We start from the raw sequence: 13246 nt of genomic DNA, 5'->3' as shown, positions 1-13246 counted from the left end.
TTGGACCTCCACTTCTAGATTTCCTCGAGATTTGGAACTTTGGAATGGAAATTGAATAGAAAGTATTTCTTGCATGAAGGAACTAGAAGTTTGAAGAATGTCCCCAAGCACCTTTTTTAATATTACTATAAATAACTTATTCATGAGCTTTAGTGGCTCATGATAAATGCTTCTGAAGTGAGTACACTGTTGATTGTGCATATGAGGCTGATCCATCAAGTGGATAGCAATAGAAAATTGGATACCCAAAATACATTGTAAGTAGATGATCCTTGGCCTAGCATAATTCTAGAGCTTCGCAAGGGTGTTGTGGAGACTAGGAGGATAATGATGATGGGTTGCCATACTCAATGGGGTGTGAGGTCAAGCATGGTGTGTGGTCGAGTAAGTTTATATTTTGTGTGCATATCTTACTTCAACATAGTGAGCCTTACAAAGGCTAGGATGGAGTGGTCAACACACGGTAGACCTAAGGACATGAGCTCATTGTCGAGTGATGAACATGATTAAGTCCTTGGCTTGATCCAGCTCTCTTTACCCAACTCAAGAGATGTTAGAGGTGAGAATAATTATAAATGCAAAACCAAGGGGAAATGTATCTATCATTAACACATGTAGAATATCCACATGTATTCTATTTTGCTAACTCTTAGCTCAAGTTAACCAGTAACAATTGGATACTGCAATATTGATTAGGCTATCACTAGCATTTCTTATGGATACATTGTCACAAAGCTATCTCTTGGCATTGGGCATACCATAACCATAGTTTCCAATTGGAGGAGGCTAAACCGCCTTTGTTATACCCTTAAACTTTCTTTTGCAGAATTCACTATAAGATCTTGACACATCATAGACTTTCTGATATTTGTCATGTGGCACATCGATTTTCAAAGCAGTTCACTTATTAGGCTCCCGCCATCAAAGGACTTCCTTCTCTAGGAGGCCCTCCATGATATTGGTACCTTTATCTTTTGGATTTTGACTCTCAGCCAACATGGTAGGGATTCAAAGATTCCTGCTAGGAAAAGGGTCGTTCTTTTGTTATGATAAGAAGTAAACCTTACAATTGGAAGGAGAACAAAATCAATTGAGTTGCCATCGCTCATTTTTCGCTCACTTGCCAAGATTCATTGGTGCACGATTTCTTTATACCAAATGCAAGTCTCTTATGGGAGATCTGCTTCTCATCATCCCCATGAGAAGGAGAAGCTGAGAGATGTAAGAAGAAGTAAGAGCCCTTTGGAGTTGGTGCACAAGGGGATGAAGTTGGGTGCTCTAGAGTCCCTCCCTGTAGTTGTTTCTCAAGTAGCGAGCCTTACTAGTCAACCAATAAAGCCCACAAGCCATGGTAGCTATGGTGGGAGTCTCGAAGGATTTGATGGAGGCATCATTAGATTGGAGAGAATCATTAATTGGGTTGCATGAGAATTGCTTGGTTTGCACATCTTTGTTTGTGTGCTCTTAAATGCAAGGGAAGTGCTTGACCTTGAAGTTTGGAATGCAAAAGATGCTTTGAGCCATGCATTCAGGAGGCAAAATGGCATGTGCTAACATTGCTAAAATGGTGAGGTTATAGCATCTTTGGAGGCTAACAAGGGCTAGAGTCAAGCTAGAAAATGGTCTCTCTTGATAGGGAAAAATTGTGGAATCCCACACATTGTTTTGCTCTGTGTAGTGATTCTGCAAAGTCCCACTTAGACTCCCTTAGTGAATTGCTTGATCAAAGGAGGACTAAGGTGGTTGAGGTCCCGTGGAGGCTATTGCATTGAGTGCCTATCAAATGGGACCCGTTTTGAGTAGTGCTGATGGTTTCAGGAAGCCCTTGATTGGACAATTGCCATGGTTGAATCTTGCAAGCCCTTGGCAAGTATGGCGTGCAAATTTGTGACTTGGACCTTTTTGCTGTGCTTGTTTGCTTGTGTCGAAGACTGGAGTGAATATAAGCCTGAGCAGAGTGTGGTGATGGTGGTACGCATCACTCAACTCAAGCCGCGCTAGAGAGGATGGTTGCTTTGGAAGTGGTACTAAAAGCGATCCATGATTGACACCTACAAACAAGGATGAATGGGCGAGAAGCTCGTGGACGATTCACGAATCACCAACACGTCATTTCTCACCTGACCTCCCAACACTTCTCATCTTGAAGCAGGTGCACGTGGACGCGACGGCGGACGCCCAGCCAGCTCTGACTTTGCCACGCCAGCTTCTGCTGCGACCACGCTATCAGGGTGATCCGAGGTGGACACAGATTGTCGTGTACGCAGGCGTGTGGGATTGGTGTGCTTTGGAGCGCGATCTACGAGGGCAACAGTCGAGACTCTCAGAGAGATGAGAACTCATCAGAGGAGGTTAAAAAAATACAATAAAAGTCTGTTTGGATCGGTAGGCGTGATGCAGATGCCAATTATCCAAAGCGGAGCAAGCAGGACCCGTGGAAGCGTCAGCGGCGGCGTCACTGGACTGCGGGAACAGGATGGAATCGGCAGGGGATCGGAGGCGGGAGATGCCGATGAAAGGAGGAGGAGGAGGAGGAGGAGGAGGAGGGATGAAAGGAAGGGAGGAGGGGATGGAATCATGGATGCAGCAGCGATGGATTGACGCAGAGAGCTACGGTAAAAGTAGGAGGTGAAAGATGGAGGAGCTACAGCGATTGATGAGTGCAAGGGGACATGGCGAGGGGCCCTTGGTCGGTCAGGCGGTCGGGGAGTGGGGCTGGCGAGAGAGCAAAAGGGCGTAGCGGCAGGAAGAGGAAAAGCGAGCGCGATCGAAAACGCCATAGCCAGGAAGGACGAAGAAAGCAAGCGAGCAGAGCAGCAAAGACGGAAGAAAGCTCTGGACGCCATAGCCAGCAAGGAAGCAAGCTCGAGAGAGAAAAGATCTATGGAGAACTCGCAGCAGAGCGAGGGAGACGACGACCTCCTGGAATTCCTTTGAAAATCATTCATCTTCTTCTTCATCTTCTTCTTCTTCGGCTCGATTCTCGCCATGCCTCCCAGCTCCCACGCCTCTGACTTCGACTCCGACTCCCCTCGCTTCAGCGATGCGTCCAGCCTCTCCTCCCCCCCGGATTTCCCCCCCCTCGAGCCTCGCCTCCGTGGCCTCCGTTGGCGTGTCCTTCTCGCCGTCTTGCCCCCCTGCCCCGCCCCCATCGAAACCCTCCGTCGCTCCGCAGCCAACGGCCGACGACGGTCAGCTTCCACCATACCTCATTCGCATCGCACCGTTTAACACTATGAAATCTCATGAAAATTTTGTTCTTTTCCTTCCAGGTATGCCGAGCTCCGAAGACGCCTCATCGTCGATCCTCACACCATGGAAGACGTCCAAAAGCCGGACCATCTCAGCGTGGACAATCCTCTATCGCAGGATCCTGGTCAGTCTCTCCAGCCATAATTGCAGCAAGAGCGAGTTTCTTTTTAACTTTGCGACATTTCGCCAGTGCTATGTATAATCTGCTCGGTGAAACAAACCTCCCGTTTCCTCTTGCATGCGCTCGGCGCGTTGATGATCCTGTACAGCTATATGGCTCCACCTCTCTAATTACCGTTTTGTGTTTCCTTCCCTCAACACTCCTTGCTACTTGCTTTTAGGCCTCCGCGTCCTTCCTTGAGCTTTCCCACATTGTACATATACTCAATTCATCACGTTTCCGGGGTAGCATGTCTGTCGTCCTCACGTCTTCCATGACTCCGTGTTGCAGAGAGCGTCTGGGGGCGGTATTTCAGAAACGCAGAGCTCGAAAGGACAATCGAAAGTGATCTGGCACGTCTGTATCCAGAACATGGAAGCTTTTTCCAAAGTTCCGTCTGTCAAGCCATGCTCCGGAGAATCTTGTTAGTGTGGGCTCTTATTCATCCGCAATACGGCTACAGACAAGGTTTAGTTTGCTCTTACATTCCTTGCCAGGCAAAGCGCTGAATTGGTTTGCGGCTGTCTTGAAAACCTTTACGTGGATATCCTTGGTCAGACTAGTCTTTCTGTACAGCTGCCGAAAGCCTCGGGAAGTTGCATAGTATTGATATCTGTCGTATATCAGAATTTGAACTCTCTATTTGCAAGTGCATTTGTAAGTGATCTGACCCGCGGGCCACTTATTTTTTCAGTTTCTGCTTCTTTTCCTGTATTTTCAGGAATGCACGAGGTGCTTGCTCCTCTTGTTTACGTTCTTCACATGGATGTGATACATCTCTCTCAAGTAAGGCAAAGGTATGAGGATCCATTTGAGGACAGGTTTGATGCTCCTTTGGAGGAGAGTTTCACTTTTGCTAAGGAAGGAAAACAAATGGTGGCAAGCTTTTCTTCTCATACGGCTCTCCTAGCCTCAAAAGAGACTACCTTCAAGGGTGATGAGGATTGGCTCGAGAGGGTTCACCCTGAAGATTCAGCTCTTGTTGAACCCGATGATTTTGGGTTCAACCTAAAGACAATGGTCCTAGGCAGTGACAGCTATGGTGCGGAAGGGGAACTAGGCGCTCTTTTATCTGGAAGATTTGTGGAGCATGATGCATATTGCATGTTTGATGCAGTAATGAGAGGACAAGGTGGGGCAGTTGTGCTGGCAGATTACTTCATGACTGTGAATGAGATGGGATCAGCCACTGGGCTTTCTCCTGTCCTTGAAGCCTCTACAGCAATGTATCAAGCTCTTGCTGCAGTAGACATGTCCTTGTACATTCATCTGGTTGGACTTGGCGTAGAGCCTCAGTTCTTTGCTTTGCGATGGTTGCGAGTTCTTTTTGGGAGGGAGTTTGATTTGGAAAAATTGCTGCTTTTGTGGGATGCAGTTTTTGCAGCCCCAAACCTTCCTGTGACCGCTGAAGGACGCAAAGAGAGTAGTGATGTTTGCAGAAGCTCACTGCGAGGGTTATTCATCTCTAGTTTTGCTGTTTCTATGCTACTTTACTTACGGCCAACCTTGCTAGCTGCCCCCAATGCGACAAACTGCTTACAGAAGCTACTAAATTTTCCAAAAAGGGCAGATATCCGAAACTTAATAGAGAATGCAAAGGCTCTTCAGTCATTTGCAGAGGAAGGTGTGATGACTCCATCTCCAATTGCAAAGCTTACACGAGTTTTTGAACAAGGCAGGGGTCGGAAACACAGAAGTGGGTCTCTTTCTCCACCCTTTCAGAACCATCTTCCTGCTGCGAATAAGATTTTACAGCACCGTCATGCTGGTTCCCCTGAAATGGTAAGGCCATCTCTTCCCGAGTCTTACTGGGAAGAGAGATGGATGAACTCTGTCCTCCCTAAAGTCGTGCCAGACGTTTATGGTGTGCAAAATATGGAGGCAGGGATTAAGGATACAGCAAGTCCCCTTGAAGCAAGCAACGCTCTTGGGAGTAATAAAGGGAAGCATCCGAAGGAAAGTGGACACTCAAATGGATCTTCCAATGTCTATCACAATGATAGTACCGACAAATCAACAAGGCGTAAGTTACTCACTGGCATTGTGGAAGGGGCTGCACCACCTGAAGATAGGCAAGGAGACACCTTTCTAAGAAGCTCAGCAGGCTCATTGGGTAATCCAAAAGCTTCGAGCAAACTTACCAATGCAAAGGGTGAGGTTGTGGTGAATGACACCTTTCCCCATCTCAATAAGGAGAAATCGGCTTTAATTGCGAGAGTTGCATCCGATAATGTAAACTCTGCAGAAGCAGGGAAAGATTCTTCTACATCTGATGTTTTAGAGACCTCTGTTTGTAGAATTGGAGATGACAACATAGCTCCAGGTTGCTGTTCAATTGTCCAAGGTACAGGTGTGACCATAAACATGGATGAGCAATCTTCAGCTCATCTACCAGCAGCAGGAAAATGTCTTGGCTTTCAAGATGTAAGCAGTCAACCAAAACAGAATGGTTTTAGCACCAATGGAACTGCCAAGCAGTTGGACTCATCGGTCTCAGCGGTCATGAGGCATTCTACGGATTCTACTGGCAACAATCAAGAAACTACAGATTTGGTCTCCATCAAGGCTCTCAATAGCGATGATAGCATTGCCAAGGTTATGGAGTGCAAAAGCTCAAGAACTGCATTGCAGACACTTGGTCAGTCCATGATGGAAAATATTCAGGTGATCGTTTGTACTCATACTTGATAGCAAGGTTATAGTCTTATTATCATTGAATTTTGTTGTTTCTAATATAGAACTCTCTTCTGCTGCGTTAGGTTCTTGAAACTGCACTGACCCAGAGGTTTACCTTAAGCAAAGAAGGGGCTCCAGCAGCTTCTAAAGAGAAGTTGGAGCTTTTTTCAAAGAGTTTCTTAAGTGGGAAGGGCCAAGCAACTGCAGTGTCAGCGCTTGCAGAATTGAGGAAGATAAGCAATATACTCCTACAAATGTAAAGCAAAGTGCCTTCGAGGTGCTTTTTTTTGTCCAGTTGTGTATGCAAAAATTATAATTTGGAAAGTACTTCCAATTATCTGTATGCGTACTGAACACCCCCGGTGAGTTATGAAATGGAGCATGTGATTTACAAGAAGGATCCATCAAGGGGAACCCATGCGACGAAGGTGGTCATGCTGGCTGTAGCAACCATCAATTGGTTGCGTTAATGGGCTTGTAAAGGAAATGTATTATACACACGTTAGGAATTCCATGTAATTTATAGCTGTTTGGGACCATTTAATGGTGCCACTTGCCCTAAGGCTTATTCTTTGGGAATAAATGCTGTTTGAGAAGAGGCAGAGGGATGAGCTCTGGCCTGGACAGTAAGGTGAGCATTTAATACGGATCTTTGAATGTGACTTAATTTTGACCGAACTAGTAGTGCATGTTTGAAACAGAGTAGCCTTATGAGGCTTATCATTGATCTCTGACAAAGTTGGTCTTCGCTTCCCTTCTTTGATGCATGCAATGACTCTTATATTGAAAAGATGTCGCTACATCCATTACGTTGCAACAAGAAGTGTTTTTGTCTACTGATTTCATTGGAAGAAAAGGTAAGATGTCTTAGAAGTGATAACGGAACATAGTACCAATAAAATTAGTTTATTCAATTGTGCATGCAATGTGGCATAATAAGGCAACCTTGTCTAGCAAGGGCTCCACGTTGAATGAATCTGTCGGAAATTACTAGATGTATGCTAAAGACAAAGATTTGGCATACAATTTTTAAGTAGAAGAAGAAGACAGAATCTGCTATACAATTTTCAGGTGGAAGAAGTTGTCTGTGATATGTGGATGGTGTTAACAACATTAGCTCATGAATTGCTAGGAACTATACCTCAAAAAGCATTGACATGCATAAAGACCACCTTTTTTAGTTTGTGGTTCTACTACTTGCATTCCTCTAGGGGTGTGTTTTGGGGGGGATCACTTTCAGAATATGTCACCTAGCGCATATAAGGGATTCTCTCGTCCTTATGATTCACGTTGCATTATACATACACTTGGAATTTATCAAGTTCTTCCCTACGTTAATATTCAACATTAAAGCATGCTAGCATACCAAAGTCAGGTAAACAATTATGAGGAAAATGTAAAATTCGTAACTAGTGTGATATTATATATGCTTTTTTGCACATGTTATATGGATTCCTATACAGGGCAGACCTCACCTTTTCCTCCTCCCCAGTTTTGGGGAAGTCTTATGCTCACATTCAATTAAGATCGACAAGGTATTTTGATTCTACAAGAAAGAAGTGTCGATAGCTTACTGATCTATCTTCTTCAAGTGATTCTATGGACTCCTTTCAAATCAGTTAAGCAAACCTAACGTTAAAAGAACCAAGGATGCTTGGCTGGTAACAGTCTTCTTTCTTCTCACTACACAGTGCAGTCTGGGAATATAAGAGGCATTACTAAAAGACTGGCTTGTGCTAGTTTTGCTCGACGAGGCAACCCATTTCATCCTTTTGCAGGAGACTAAGTTGATTGATTCTAATTCCTCTTGGTTTGAGCAAGTTCTCACAAATTGGTACTTCAAGCTTGCATCAAGATCACAAATTGGTAAGAAGCTTTAGAAAAGAAAAGGTAGAGAGACGTACATATTTCTCAGGCTAGATCTGTACAAAGTTTACAAGCGGATAAGGTGGGATTTCCTCCTTAGTAGGTTTTGGGTCTAATGTGGGGCTATAGGTGAACTTGATCTAAGGTGGTCAATCCAGCAAGGTGTCCTTTGGTTGGCTCACTACAGAGTACTTATGTCGGAAGGGCTGGTCTCAGGCTATGTTCGGGGAAGAACCTGGGTTTCCAGCTTTTTATTGATGACTTGTCTGCTCTTTCTACAAAACCAAAAAATAAATCTCCTTAATGCTTGTAAATAAATTCTGCCTGGTTTCTAGTTCAGTTTTCTGTCTAAATTTAGCCATCGCTTTCTGGATTGGTTGGAATGCAAAGCTCTCGTGGTTGATGTATCATGGCTTTAGCTGGCAATAGTTAGGTTCCATCTTGCATCATCTTGGTTGCCCTTTGGGGATGGCAGCTTCCTCCAAGCATAGATTTAAGTGATGGCTCCTTAAGGTCATGGAGTTGAAGCCATGGACGTCTAGCATCCTTGAGTGCAATGCTGATATAGTCATCTTAAGACATTCTTTCTGCAATGCTGATATAGTCATCTTAAGACATTCTTTCTGCTTATCCTATTTATGTTGCTACTATAGGGTGCTTACAACAATGCTTTCAAAATCTTCAAGTCATTCCTTAGTCCAGCATTACAGCCCCTAGACAAGAGGTGTAAGAAAATAATACGACGTCTGTGCTCAATAGATAACAGGATCTCGTACGCAAGAGAGAAAACAAGATAGTATGGAGAATCAAAAATTTGATTACTGTAGAACTGATACAATAGATGGCGCTGCCTCCCAGCCCTGCGCTCCTGTGAAAGAAGCTTCGATGGCATGCTGGAAACAGTAGAGGACGAAGGCTGGATACTAAGGAATCAGGGTTGCTGTAGCCAGTGATGAAACGGGCTTCACGGGCTTGCTCTTATATAGCCACCAGTCGTAGTCGGTTAGGCTCAATTGGGTGACCGACCCAGTCCGTCCAAAACGGTCAACTGGGGGTCGGTCCCGAAATAGGCCACTGACCATACGATAGAACCGGTGCGCAAAACAGAGCAACTGACCTACGGGCACCGTTCGGCCCAGAGCCATCCGGGATCATCTAAGGCTCCAAATGGGCCCCGCAACCCGAGAGTGGGCTGCCCTGGGAAATGCTCCGTCTACCCTCAGTGCGGTCAATCAAGGGATGCCTTCCCGCACTTGCATGTAGCCTACTTGGCGTTGTGCCAACTCTATCTGAAGCCGTCCAGCCATCATGCCACACATGGCCCCCATCTGGTGTCCAAACTAGGACCTACCGGATAACCGAGCTACTCAAATGCCTTCTCCTCATATGGGGAGCTTACAAGTAGAGTTAGCTGGTTCCTGCATAGTTACACGAGAGTGGAGCATTGATATCTAACACCCCCCCTCAATGTCCACCCGCAAGTGAACTTACTTTTTTGGCCCAATGCCAAGTCGATGAAGATGCCTCTCCAGCAAGTCTCTTCCAAGAGCCTTCGTGAAGATGTCCGTAGCATTCTCTGTAGTCGGACAGTATAACAAGTCGACCTCTCCATCCATGATGAGCTCACGTATAAAGTGATATTGAATCTCAATGTGTTTTGTGTAAGCGTGGAACACCGGGTTCTTTGCAATCGCCATGCAACTCTGATTGTCACATGATAACTGCGTAGGCTTGTTCTGCACTGCACCCATGTCTCCTAAAATCCTCCTCAACCACACTACCTCGCAAGAAGCGAAGCATGCAGATTTGTACTCGGCCTCGGTAGAAGAAAGAGCAACTGTGGGTTGCTTCTTGCTGACCCATGACACAACTCCAGATCCAAGTGAGAAACAGTACCCTGTCACTGATCTCCTGCTGTCCACGTCTCTTGCCCAATCCGAGTCACAGAATCCGGTCAAGATGTTGTCCTTGGTATAGGTGATGCCATAATCAAGTGTGTCTGATATGTATTTCAGCACCTGCATCCCTGCCCTCCAATGGTTCTCCCGGGGCTTATTGGAAAACCTGCTTAGAACACCAGTCGCAAAACTGATGTCCAGCCGTGTGTTGCACAGGTAAATCAAGCTGCCCACAAGCCTTCTGTACTTCGCTTCATCCACCAGTGGTGATGAATCCTCGTTTGAGAGCTTCGTGTCAACCTCCATAGGGGTACCAACTGTCTTGTACTCAGCCATGCCAAATGCCTTCAGTATCTCTCCAGCATACTTCAGCTGTGAAATGAAGATCTATTTCGGCTCTTGCCAAACTTCAATCCCCAAACAGAAATGCATCGGTCCGAGGTCTGTCATTTCAAACTCTCTACCTAGCAAATGCTTCGTCTGCGAGATCTTCTCTTCATGGTTCCCTGTTATGACAAGGTCGTTCACATAAAGGACCACGATCATACACCTGCCTCCTTTTTTGAAGATATATAAATTTGCATTAGATGGGCTCCTCCTGAACCCGTTTTGCAGAAAGTAGGCATCAATTTGCTGGTACCACGCTCGTGGGGCTTATTTCAGCCCGTAAAGTGTCTTCTTCAATTTGCAGACTTTACCTTCTGAACCGGGGATCTCAAAACCTGGTGGTTGTTCCACATATACCTCCTCCTTGAGATCTCCATTTAGAAAGGCGGATTTCACATCCATCTGAAACACGGGCCAACTTCATGGGCAGCTAAAGCCAAAACGCTACGAATTATGGTTAGTCGAGTTGTGGGAGCAAAAGTATCTTGATAATCAAAACCATGTACTTGTGCAAATCCTTTTGCCACGAGCCGAGCCTTGTACTTATCCAACGTGCCATCGGACTTGTACTTGGTCTTGTATACCCACTTAGTTCCGATTACCTTGCGTTTTGGTGGTCGATTCATAAGGTCCCAAGTGTTGTTCTTCATTATGGAGCCATACTCTGACTGCATAGCCTCCATCCACCTATCATCGCCTTGTGCCTCTTCAAGACACTTGGGTTCATCAGCACGGATCACTTCTGTCATCAAAGCATAGTTGACCAAGTGTTCCTGCGTCCTTCTTTGCTCCTCTAATCTCTTGGACCAGCGGTGTTCAGATGGTTCCTCCTTAATGGCTGGAGGTTCTCTGCCGTCCAAAAGTTACTTTACCCACTTTGGGAATGGCCGTTGCCGTTGTGGTTCTATAGACTCTTCTTCATCTTCTTTGTCTTGAATCCTCTCAAGCACCGTTGGGGGAGTTCGGTCTGTTATTGGTGGCAGTACTGGATGGATATCCTGGTCTTGGTTGTCTGGGAAGGAAGCATCCTCCTCCAATTGATGCGACTGTTCTAAGAAGACCACATTGCGACTTACAATTACCTTCTTGGTAGCAGGGTTATAGAGACGATAACCCTTCGCCTCTTCACTGTAGCCCAAGAAAATACACCTCCGGCTCTTCGATTCCCATTTGGTCCTAGTAGCATCAGGGACATGCACAAAACAGTCACATCCAAAAACTCTGAAATGTGGAGCTGAAGGTTTCTTACCAGAAAAGGTTTGTAGTGGAGTCATCCCGTTCACAGCCTTCGTGTAGCTACAATTCAAGATGTATACTGCAGTGTTACATGCTTCAGTCCAGAAAGACTTTGGCAAATCTTTCCCTTTCATCATACTCCAGCCCATTTCGTAAATGATGCGCATCTTGCATTTTGCTACTCCATTTTGCTGTGATGTATGTGGCAGGGGTTTCTGCCTCTTAATCCCGTGACTTTTGCAATAACTTTCGAATTCAGTTGATGTGATTTCTCCACCTCTGTCTGATCTCAACTTCTTCACCTTCCTCCCCGATTCTTTCTCGACCATTACATGCCATTCCTTGAACCTACTGAAAGCCTCGTCTTTCGTCTTCAGGAAGTATATCCATATCCTTCTACTGTAGTCGTCGATCAGCGTCATGAAATAGTAGGAACAACCCAAAGCTTCGGTCTCCATATTTTCGCAGAGGTTCATGTGAACGAGCTCTAGAGGAGCCTTTGCCCTGCTAGCCTCTTTAGGAAAGGGATGCAGATGCTGCTTGCCCACCACCATCATGCAAGCTTCACATACATCGAGCAGATTTGAAATTTTTGCCCACCACCATCATGCAAGCTTCACATACATCGAGCAGATTTGAAATTTTTGGTAGGCCTGTAATCATTCCACTTTTATGCATCTCCTTCAAAGAACTAAGGTTTAGATGACCAAACCTCTCATGCCACAGCTTAGTGTTCTTCACATCCGCTCGAGCACTGAAAGCTGAGAGGTGCACCATTCTTATCGAATTGAACTTTGAGGTCCCAATCCGTGATCGCAGAAACAAACAACAAGTTTCTCTTGATATCTGGCACATAAAGAACATCGGACGACTATTTTACAACTCCATCTGACTTGAGAGCAATCGTACCTTTTCCTTTTACTGGACATTTTGCATCATTGCCGACTGCTATCAGGATGTCATTCCATACCGGCTGTAGAGAGGTATACCAATCCTTCCGACTGGTCATGTGGCACGATGCACCACTGTCAATGATCCAAGGTTCATCCGCAAGTACATGAACTGCCTCCGTGCAAATCTCCTCAATTGCTACGAACAACTCTATTGGTGCTGCCTGCGCACTGTTGCTGGACTCTTTCTTTACTCCGTTCTTCTCATCTGCAATCTTCTTTTAGCACTCATTCTGCTTGTGCCTTGCCTTGTTGCAATAAAAGCACTTGATCTTCTTCTTTCTCTTTTTATCATCAGAAAAAGATGGGTTACTAGAGTCCTTACCCTTACCTTTCTTTGATTCAGTCCAGAAAGCCGAATCTTCTCTAGTCCTCATCTTTTGACGCATCTCCTCCTCCAGAAGCATCGCGCTGAAATCCTCAAAGTTGAGGGGTGGACTTCTGTTCTGCATATTCATCAGCGCCATAACAAGACCATCGTACTTTGGTGGGAGAATCCGTGTGTGCACCTTCGTGCTAGATTCTCATTGGTGATGGTGATGCCAATTGCATTCATCTGATCGCACAAATTCTTTACCCTGGTGATGAACTTCTCTACCGCTTCAGACTCAAACAACTTGTTCGTGATTTGAGTCTCCAAATTCTGAATCCGTGTCTGATTCGTGGTCTCGTACTGATTTTTCAAGACCGTCCATTCCTCCTCCGCTGTGGTGACATGTTGAATTAACACCATGATGGAATCACTAACACTACAGACAATAGAACACAGTGCATCTGCATTTCTTCTTGTCCACGCGAGAATCTCATCCGCAGTTGGTACT

The 13246-nt window shown here is 45.4% G+C and overlaps 1 protein-coding gene across 1 annotated transcript; it reads left to right on the top strand.

The window, feature by feature from the left end:
- Nucleotides 1-2678: 2678 nt before the first annotated feature.
- On the top strand, nt 2679-6766 carry LOC147903035 (uncharacterized). Its single transcript, XM_087374129.1, has 5 exons — nt 2679-3191; nt 3273-3376; nt 3704-3880; nt 4134-6076; nt 6172-6766. The coding sequence occupies exons 1-5, from the start codon at nt 2989-2991 to the stop codon at nt 6346-6348; spliced, it is 2604 nt and encodes an 867-aa protein (XP_087230255.1). The 5' UTR covers nt 2679-2988; the 3' UTR covers nt 6349-6766.
- The last annotated feature ends 6480 nt before the right edge of the window (nt 6767-13246 follow it).

This window comes from Dipteris shenzhenensis, chromosome 4 (genome assembly GCF_047967505.1).
Source record: "Dipteris shenzhenensis isolate YYH24624 ecotype China chromosome 4, Dip_SZ_1.0, whole genome shotgun sequence".
In the NCBI taxonomy this organism is placed as follows: Eukaryota; Viridiplantae; Streptophyta; class Polypodiopsida; order Gleicheniales; family Dipteridaceae; genus Dipteris; species Dipteris shenzhenensis.
This window is presented reverse-complemented; position numbering and strand designations above follow the sequence as displayed.

Excerpts from the sequence above, each read along its gene's own strand:
- LOC147903035 (XM_087374129.1), top strand. The coding sequence starts at position 2,989 with ATGCCTCCCAGCTCCCACGCCTCTGACTTCGACTCCGACTCCCCTCGC. Across the intron at positions 3,377-3,703 it reads TCCTCTATCGCAGGATCCTG|AGAGCGTCTGGGGGCGGTAT; the intron begins GTCAGTCTCTCC and ends TCCGTGTTGCAG. Across the intron at positions 3,881-4,133 it reads GCAATACGGCTACAGACAAG|GAATGCACGAGGTGCTTGCT; the intron begins GTTTAGTTTGCT and ends CTGTATTTTCAG.